The sequence below is a fragment of the Lupinus angustifolius genome, chromosome LG15 (assembly GCF_001865875.1).
Source record: "Lupinus angustifolius cultivar Tanjil chromosome LG15, LupAngTanjil_v1.0, whole genome shotgun sequence".
NCBI lineage: Eukaryota > Viridiplantae > Streptophyta > Magnoliopsida > Fabales > Fabaceae > Lupinus > Lupinus angustifolius.
The window spans coordinates 12,227,421-12,238,192 of NC_032023.1; the positions used below are offsets into that span (position 1 = coordinate 12,227,421).

Below are 10,772 nucleotides of genomic sequence, written 5' to 3' on the forward strand. Positions count from 1 at the left end.
CTCTTTTATCATAGTTGAATAATCTTTGTTGTTCTTCAGTTGTGAACATAGGCAAATTACCGAACCACATTAAATTCTCGGTGCCATTTTCTCTATTATATTTTCTCCATGGGTCTTCCGCTCCAACAAACTGGTATTAGAGCTCGTAGAACTCTTGCATGCTAAGTTGTACAATCTAAAAGAAAATTCTTAGTATGCTCTGTATTCGCAACATTGTCTGATCTTACACGCCAAAAAAGAATTGTTCTTGTTATTGGAAAAGTATAATAGTGTGAAAGTCCATGTCTAGGAAAGTTTTGCCTTAGGAAAGAACTGATATTTAAGCGTGTCTGTTAAGACCCACCTCTCTTTCTTGGGAACTTTTTTGGTGTATGTTCACAGACTATGATGTTGTTCTGGTATACGGTTATCATGGCGAGTGCTAAAATTGATTTTGAGAAATTTAATAGAGAAAATGAATTCAACCTCTAGCGATTGAAGATGAAAGCTCTATTAGTTCATCAAGGCTTAAGCAAAGCCTTAGAAGGTAGAAACAAGTTACCACAGAGTCTGACCGAGGGCAAGAATGATGAAAACTTGGAAAAATCACAAAATGCAATTTTGTTGTGCTTGAGAGATGAAGTTTTACGAGAAGTGCCAGATGAAACTACAGCTACTTCATTATGGTTGAAGCTGGAAAGCCTGTACATGACGAAGTCACTCACCAACAGGCTGTATTTGAAGAAAAGAATATATATTTTTCAAATGCAGGAAGGAAAATCCATAAAAGATCATATAGATGAATTTAACAAAATTATTCTTGCTATAAAGAATATTGATGTTAAAATTGAAGATGGAGACCAATCAATTCTTCTACTATGTTCCCTACCAAGCTCTTATGAGCGCTTCATCGACACCATGATGTATGGTCGAGAAGATCTGACCTTGGACGAAGTAAATGCGGCATTTCACTCGAAAGAAGTGAAGAAAAGAGTATCAAATTTGAGATCTCAAGGCTCAAGTGATAGTCTTTTTTCTAGAGAAAGAATAGATAGGCGAAATCAATTTAGTGATAGAGGGAAATCTAGGTTCAAGTCTAAAGCAAAACCTAGAAAATATAAATGTTTTCATTGCCACAAGGAGGGGCATATAAGAAAGAATTGCCCAAAGTGCAAAGGCAAGGAAAACATTTATGAATATGGAGATGCAACTGTAGCAAATGGCTACGATAGTGCACATGCACTAATAGTCTTAGAGCACGACTCAAAAGATGAATGAATACTTGATTATGGATGCTCATATCACATGTGTCCCATTAAGGATTAGTTTTCCACTTACCAAACCTTAGATGGGGGCAAAGTCCTTTTGGGAAATAATGCTCCATACAAGGTCATCGACACAATTAGAATCAAGATGTTCGACAGAATCGTAAGGACGTTGACAGATGTAAGGCATGTTCCAGAATTGAAGAAAAATATGATTTTCTTGGGAACACTAAATTCAAAAGGTTATAGCTACAAAGGTGAAGGTGAAGCTATAAGAATATCTAAAGGTGCTATGATTGTAATGAAAGGAAATAAAAAAAAATAGCCTCTATATGCTACAAGGAAACATAATCACGGGTGTTGGTGCTGCCTCCTCAACATTTGATTCTGATGTCACCAAATTATGGCATCTAAGAATTGGTCATGTCAATGAAAGAGGTCTAGCCGAGTTGGCCAAACTAGGATTACTATGCGGTCAACAAGTCGGGAAGGTAGACTTTTGTGAACACTGTTTTCGGAAAACAATGTCGGATAAAATTCAATGTTGCAGTTCATCGAACAAGAGGCACGTTGGATTATGTACATTCTGACTTGTGGGGTCCTTCCCAAGTACCTTCTCATGGTGGTAGCAGATATGTTAACATTCATTGATGACTATTCAAGGAAGGTATGAATCTTCAAATTTGAAACACAAAAGTGAGGCATTTGTCAAGTTCAAACAGTGGAAACCTTGATCGAAAGCAAATTGGGAGAAAGATCAAGAGACTGAGAACTGACAATGGTCTAGAATTCTGGAGCAGAGAATTCAGAAATTTTTGCAAGGATCACGGTATTGTGAGACATTATACCGTGAGGTACACTTCACAACAAAATGGACTTGTAGAACAAATGAACAAAACCTTACTTGAAAGGACAAGATGTATGTTGTCAAATGCTGGATTTCCAAAAGAATTTTGGGCGGAAGCTGTCAATACAACTTGTTACTTGATCATTAGATGTCGATCAACTGCCATTGGTTTTAAAACTCCAGAAGAGATGCGGTCGAGTATTCCGGCAAATTATGAAAATTTGAGGATATTTGGTTGTCATGCATATGCTCATAACAAAGAAGGAAAACTTGATGCAAGAGCATTGAAATGCATTTTTCTTGGATATCCTGATGGTGTGAAAGGATATAAGTTATGGTGGCCAGAGAAAAGAAAGTGCATTATTAGTAGAGATGTTACTTTTAATGAAGCTGAAATGCTAAAGCCTCATACAGAGTCATCAAGTGAAAATGAAGATCCTAATATCTTGGAGAAGGTGGAGTTTAAGGTGGAGCCAACAAAAGGAAAAACACTTGACTAAGAAGAAGAAGTCCATGATGCATATACTGATACCAATATCTCTCAATTATAACATTATCAGTTGGCTAGGGACAAGCAAATGAGGGATATAAAACCTCTAAAAAAGCATGACTATGCTGATCTGGTGTCATACGCTCTAAATGTTGTTGATGATATTAGTAAGTCTGGACCACAGTCATATGAAGAAGCTATCAACAACAAAGAAGCTTCCAAATGGATTTCTGCCATGACAAAGGAAATTGAGTCTCTTCATAAGAATCATACTTATGAAGCGGCCGAAGGCTCAAAAGATTGTTGGATGCAAATGGGTCTTTAAGAAGAAGGAAGGAATCCCTAGGGTTGAAGATGCAAGATTCAAGGCGCGATTAGTGGCCAAAGGTTTTACACAAAGAGAAATCATTGATTTCAATGAAGTTTTCTCTCATGTGGTAAAACATAATTATATTCGCATTCTACTAGCAATTGTCGCTCAATTTGATCTAGAACTTGAGCAACTAGATGTCAAAACGACATTCTTGCATGGTGAGTTGGAGGAACAAATCTACATTATACAACCTGGAGGATTTGAATTTCAAGGGATGAAAGATCATGTTTGCTTGCTGAAGAAATCTTTATATGGCCTAAAACAATATTCCATACAATGGTATCGACAATTTGACACTTTCATGCTTGAAAATGGATATTCTAGAAGTGAAGATGATAGTTACATCTACTACAAGAAGCTTGCAAATAATTCATTCATATATTTGCTTTTATATGTTGATGACATGTTGATCGCATGTAAGAACATGTCAGATATTAGAAACTTGAAAGCTCAATTGAACTCAGAGTTTGAAATGAAAGACTTAGGAGGTGGAAAGAAAATTCTAGGAATGGAGATTCGTAGGGATAGAAAAGAGGGAACACTCTTTCTATCACAAAAGAAGTATATTGAGAAAGTGTTGGAACGCTTTGGCATGCAGAACGCTAAACTAGTCACTACTTCATTGGCGACTCATTTCAAACTTTCATTGGCCTTGTGTCCACAAACTGAGAATGAAAAAGAGGAGATGTCAAATGTGCCTTATGCTAGTGCGGTTGACAGTCTCATGTATATCATGGTATGCACTAGACCAGATATTGCTCATGCATTAAGTGTGGTAAGCAGATATATTGCAAATCTTGGTAAAGTTCACTGGAAGGCTGTGAAGTGGATTATGCGCTACCTGAAATGTACCACAAATATAAGGCTTTTGTATGGTAAAGTCAAAGATGTTGGAAACAAGATCACTGGATATGTTGACTCGGATTATGCTGGAGATCTAGATAAGCGAAGATCGCTCACCGGATATGTCTTTACATTGTGTGGTTGTACTATTAGTTAGAAAGCAACACTACAATCAATTGTTGCTTTGTCTACAACTGAGGCATAGTACATCGCAATAACATAAGTTGTAAAGGAAACCATTTGGGAGAAAGATCTAATTGAAGAGTTGAGTATACAACTCGAAGAAACAACCATCTATTGTGATGGTCAAAGTGTTATACATCTGACAAAAAATTCAATGTATCATGAAAGAACTAAGCATATTGATGTTCAGATGCACTTTATCAGAGACATAGTGGAGAGAGAAGTTGTTAGAGTGGAGAAAATACTCACTGCAGATAATATGGCAGACATGATAACGAAACCAGTTCCAACTACCAAGTTTAGACATCGTCTGGACTTGATTAATGTTCTGAATCTCTAGTGAGCATGAAGAAGAGTAGCAGAAGAATAACTATGATAGTCTTTTAGTGAAGGTGAGATTTATTGAATATTGGCCAAAAGAAAAAGATGATGAAAAAACTTTCTTGAGCCAAGCAAAAAAGTAGCTAAAGATCATTTTGAAGAAATAGAGAATTTCTAGCCAAGTAAAAAGAAGTGGCTATGGTGAAACCAACATTAATGCTATTTTCTTTTGGCCACATAATCTTCAAGAACTTTGACCATAAATAGGAGTGCTCCATGTCATTGGAAAGACACATCAAATACTTAGTTTAGTGCATATTCTCTTTTCTTGTTCTAATTGTGTAAGAAATAATTGAGTGAGACTGAAATTGGGTGTACTTCGGTTTTGGGAAGTAAGTGAAACATTTGTAGTTGTCTTTTATCATAGTGAAGTAATCATTGTTGCTCTTCAGCTGTGGACATATGCAAATTGTCGAACCACATTAAATTATCGGTGTCATTTTTTCTATTATATTTTCTCTATGAGTCTTCCGCTCTAACATCAATTATATATTATCATATGAATAAAAAAAATTAAAACAAAAGATAATATTATAATTGGGGTGAGAGTGAAATGACATATAGTTTGGGTCTCTGTCCGTGAAATCTCGTCACACAAACTTGGATCATGAGCTTTCCTAAAATAGAGTGTCCCATCAATTTTTTACAAACATAAGCCGTAGAATTTAACTAATACTCCCATTTAGAGTGGACAACCACCAAAACAAAATGAGCATGATTTCTTTTCGCTTTCCCTTAATCTCATTGCTAAATTTGCACCAAACAAAACAAAAGATAATTATCCTTCTTCATACATTTTCTATCCCTCTTTTTCATCCATAATCATTTCCACTTCTCACTTCCATTTTATCTTCCAAGAACAAAACCAAAATCATTTTCTTTTATATTCAAATTTTGCATGAAAATCTCATTAGTTAATGTTGTTGTTATGGAACATTGTGCATGCTACTAGTGCCTTGGTAAAAGCAAGGTAGTGCATATTTGATACATAACATTAGGAAGAAGAAGCATCTATTAGGATTGTATATATACATAAGAGGTGAAAGTTGTTGTAGATATTCAAAAGGTGGTGATTGAAGTAATAAGGAAAAATGGCTCCTAAGCCGGCAAATGCAACAGATGAGTATATAGTTTGCTATGCTCCAACCATGATAACAACGAATGGGATATGGCAAGGAGATAACCCTTTGGATTATTCTCTGCCTCTCTTTATCTTGCAATTATCTTTAGTTGTGGCTGCCACTCGCATTTTTGTCTTCATCCTCAAGCCCTTTCGCCAGCCACGGGTCATTTCTGAAGTTTTGGTTAGTAGTAATCTTTTCTTTATTACTCAATGATGATTAAATATGAATAATAGATGATGCAACGACAATGTAAAAAAATTTTATATTATGAGTGCATACACTTTTTTCGTGATAAAACATTACATGGTTGCCGTCACAAATATTCTTTATGGTTAGGAAACACATACTAGCTCATTATTTGACATCTACCAACCTAATTTTATAGAGTCTTTTGGTCTTAATGCCACAATGAAGGACATAAGCTAGATGAAGAATGGAGAAGGCTTAGTATATATAAGATCATAACATGAGTGATCCGATAATATAAGCATGAGGGCATGACAAAGTTAGAAGAGTTTCACCGAGACGACAAAAAAACAATACTTTAGTTATTGGGGATAAGTTAGAATATTTCTTTAAAAAAATTCCAGATGTATCAAACAACTATGAACCACTCTATGAGAACCTTGATAAAATTACACCAATCTTTAAAAATGCTTTTACACATCAAAATGATTTGGGTACCATTTGCCTGACTAAGAAATCCTCCATTGTCATTGCTGCTAAATGTTATTTTTGTGACATAGTTACATGAAATGGTGCAGGGTGGAGTACTGTTAGGTCCTTCAGTGCTTGGGAAAAGTACAGCATTTGCTAATGCAGTGTTTCCTCTAAGAAGTGTGATGGTGATTGAAACAATGGCAAATGTTGGTCTCCTTTATTTTCTCTTCTTGGTAGGGGTTGAAATGGACATATCTGTACTAAGAAGTGTAGGTAAAAAAGCAGTTGCTGCAGCAATTTCTGGTATGATCTTGCCTTTCATGATTGGAGCTGCATTCTCCTACCTTCTGCATAGAGAATATGACAATCACATGAGCCAAGGCACTTACATTTTATTCCTTGGTGTTGCTCTCTCGGTCACTGCATTTCCTGTTCTTGCTAGGATCCTTGCCGAGCTCAAACTCATCAACACTGAGTTGGGAAGGATTGCTCTCTCAGCTGCACTCATTAATGATGTGTGTGCTTGGATTCTGTTAGCCTTCGCAATCACATTGGCAGATAGCGAAACAACTTCCTTGGCTTCCCTTTGGGTTCTGTTGTCGAGCGTGGTGTTTGTGGCCTTCTGTGTTTATGCCGTTAGGCCTGCAGCCTCATGGATAGTTAGGAAAACCCCTGAGGGAGAATCCTTCAGCGAGTTTTATATATCTCTCATATTAGCCGGTGTTATGATCTCAGGTTTCATCACAGATGCAATTGGAACTCATTCTGTTTTCGGAGCTTTTGTGTTTGGTTTGGCAATACCAAATGGACCACTTGGTGTTACTCTTGTGGAAAAGCTTGAGGACTTTGTTTCAGGACTTTTGCTCCCTCTCTTTTTTGCCATTAGTGGCTTAAAAACTAATATAGGACTTGTTAGAGGAACCTACACCTGGTCAATACTAATTCTTGTCATTTTTCTAGCCTGCATTGGCAAAATTGCTGGGACTCTAATCGTTGCGTTCTTTTATCAAATGCCGATTCGTGAACGAGCTACCCTTGGCTTACTCATGAACACAAAAGATTACACCAATCTTTAAAAATGCTTTTACACATCAAAATGATTTGGGTACCATTTGCCTGACTAAGAAATCCTCCATTGTCATTGCTGCTAAATGTTATTTTTGTGACATAGTTACATGAAATGGTGCAGGGTGGAGTACTGTTAGGTCCTTCAGTGCTTGGGAAAAGTACAGCATTTGCTAATGCAGTGTTTCCTCTAAGAAGTGTGATGGTGATTGAAACAATGGCAAATGTTGGTCTCCTTTATTTTCTCTTCTTGGTAGGGGTTGAAATGGACATATCTGTACTAAGAAGTGTAGGTAAAAAAGCAGTTGCTGCAGCAATTTCTGGTATGATCTTGCCTTTCATGATTGGAGCTGCATTCTCCTACCTTCTGCATAGAGAATATGACAATCACATGAGCCAAGGCACTTACATTTTATTCCTTGGTGTTGCTCTCTCGGTCACTGCATTTCCTGTTCTTGCTAGGATCCTTGCCGAGCTCAAACTCATCAACACTGAGTTGGGAAGGATTGCTCTCTCAGCTGCACTCATTAATGATGTGTGTGCTTGGATTCTGTTAGCCTTCGCAATCACATTGGCAGATAGCGAAACAACTTCCTTGGCTTCCCTTTGGGTTCTGTTGTCGAGCGTGGTGTTTGTGGCCTTCTGTGTTTATGCCGTTAGGCCTGCAGCCTCATGGATAGTTAGGAAAACCCCTGAGGGAGAATCCTTCAGCGAGTTTTATATATCTCTCATATTAGCCGGTGTTATGATCTCAGGTTTCATCACAGATGCAATTGGAACTCATTCTGTTTTCGGAGCTTTTGTGTTTGGTTTGGCAATACCAAATGGACCACTTGGTGTTACTCTTGTGGAAAAGCTTGAGGACTTTGTTTCAGGACTTTTGCTCCCTCTCTTTTTTGCCATTAGTGGCTTAAAAACTAATATAGGACTTGTTAGAGGAACCTACACCTGGTCAATACTAATTCTTGTCATTTTTCTAGCCTGCATTGGCAAAATTGCTGGGACTCTAATCGTTGCGTTCTTTTATCAAATGCCGATTCGTGAAGGAGCTACCCTTGGCTTACTCATGAACACAAAAGGTCTTGTTGAAATGATTGTGCTCAATGTTGGAAAGGACCAAAAGGTACTAATACCACATGATTTATGCTACACGTGCAAAAATATTCACCAGAATGAGCAATGCTACAACACACTCTTTTTGAACTTGTTATGACATGAGTCCATCTATTAATTTAGTGGACCTCACATTGGATTCCGCAGATAAAAAGTGGGTTTGTAATGTGTGATTGAAAGAGTATATTGCTAGCAATTCTGTTTCCAGAAATTTCTAAGCATTAAAAACAATGACAAATAATTTTGGCAAAAAAATTATGGCTCTTCAGTATTTTGGTATTTTCCAATAATATATAGTGTTGTTGTTTCTGCTAACTTATTTCCTCTCAATGAGTCATTTATTCATTTTAACCATTTAAAACATCTTACAGGTTTTTGATGATGAATCATTTGCAATCATGGTTATTATAACCGTACTAATGACCGCAATCATTGTACCTTCCATATCAGTCATTTACAAACCATCAAGGAGGTCCACATATTACAAAAGAAGAACAGTTCAGATGTCAAAACCAGATGGTGAGTTTAGAATCTTGGTATGTATCCATAGCCCTAGAAATGTGCCAACAATGATCAACTTCCTTGAAGCCTCAAATCCAACAAAGAAGTCCCCGATATGCGTCTATGTTCTCCATCTGGTGGAACTTAGCGGTCGTACATCTGCGATGCTGATTGTTCACAATAGCCGAAAACCAGATTACCCTGCACTTAATAGGACTGAAGCACAATCTGATCATATAATCAATGCCTTTGAAAACTATGAGCAGCATGCTTCTTTTGTATCTGTCCAGCCCTTAACTGCTATCTCCCCTTACTCCACAATGCATGATGATATATGCAATTTGGCCGAGGATAAGCGAGTTTCGTTAATCATTGTTCCTTTCCATAAACAACAAACAGTTGATGGTGGCATGGAAGCAACAAACATGGCATTTAGAGGCATAAATCAAAATGTGCTAGCAAATGCACCATGCTCGGTTGGAATACTAGTTGACCGAAACCTAAGCGGCTCAAACCGTTTGGCTTCAAATCAAGTATCTCATCATGTAGCCATTTTATTTTTCGGAGGACCAGATGATAGAGAGGCCTTATGCTATGGATGGAGAATGTTGGAGCATCCAGGGATAAGCCTAACTGTGATGCGATTCGTCCCAGGGAAACTAGTAGCATCGGATCATGCGAAGAAGCATTCTAGCATAGATTTAGATGAACCAAGGGTACTAACAGTGGAAACAGATAAAAATATGCAAAAACAGCTTGATGAGAAGCTCATACATGAATTCAGGATGAGGAATGAGAACGATGATTCGGTCGATTATGTCGAGAAAGTAGTTAACAACGGGGAGGAGACAGTCGCAGCAATAAGGACAATGGACGACATTCATGACCTTTTCATTGTAGGAAGAGGCCAAGGGATGATATCACCACTCACAGCAGGAATCACTGATTGGAGTGAGTGCCCCGAGATCGGGGCAATTGGTGATTTGTTAGCATCCTCGGATTTTGCAGCAACTGCTTCAGTTTTAGTAGTGCAACAATATGTTGGGGTAGGGTCCAATGGAGAAGGGATGGATACACCAGAGAGTAAAGTGCAGACAAATGAAGAGTTTATTAGTGAGTTAAGTCAACATTCAGCACCACCACCAAGGGGAGGACATAATGTTTTCAATACAGAACGTTTATGAGTGTAGTACCTATTTTGGTGCCAAATTGAAACCTCAAGAGGACTGTTACAAATTTTCTCTGCATCATTGATTTTTGTATTGTCTTCTGGTTTAGTTCCTTTTTTGTTTGTACTTATAAATCTTATAGAAATGTACATACAGTTTCATGTATTTATAAGCACAACTTGTTTTTTTCATAACCTTTGTCCTTCAAGACCCTAATATAAGTAAATTTGACAAGATTATGTATTTATAGTAGTGAGGGGTTTCACTAATTTGTGTAAATTGATAGTGAAAGAGTATCACTCAGGATCAGATTCAATTAGTTGTTATAACCATTGAATTATGTTATTTAAGTTATTCTGTTACAAGGCTTATAAATTGCCTTCCCTTTAACTCCTATATAATAAGCAATGTACACATATCACATAAGACTCAGTGAATGCTATACAGTCTCTTTAATCTTTCTATTATCTTACTCTATCTTATTCATAATCCAGGTTTCTTGGTCCCTTTCAGATAGGTTTAAACTTCAATCTCATTCTTGTACTGAATAATGAAAGAAGAAATTATTTTGATAACTACCATGAAGAAACTACTTTAGAAAATTTCGATGTTTATAAATCAAATTAGTAAATGGCCAAGTTGTCAAGAAATTGTGATAGTTGTTCAAATAAAAAGAGGGTGACTTTAGGCACTACCATAAGTTTGATTGTCTTGTCCCAAGAAAGGTAGAGGTTAAAATTCTGGAAACAGTCTCTTCCACTTGTTAGGTAAGGCGGCTG

At 37.1% G+C, this 10,772-nt stretch overlaps 1 protein-coding gene across 1 annotated transcript; it reads left to right on the forward strand.

The window, feature by feature from the left end:
- On the forward strand, nucleotides 4,954–10,232 carry LOC109327507 (cation/H(+) antiporter 15-like). Its single transcript, XM_019560680.1, has 4 exons — nucleotides 4,954–5,665; nucleotides 7,335–8,333; nucleotides 8,695–10,068; nucleotides 10,103–10,232. The coding sequence occupies exons 1-3, from the start codon at nucleotides 5,453–5,455 to the stop codon at nucleotides 10,006–10,008; spliced, it is 2,526 nt and encodes an 841-aa protein (XP_019416225.1). The 5' UTR covers nucleotides 4,954–5,452; the 3' UTR covers nucleotides 10,009–10,068; nucleotides 10,103–10,232.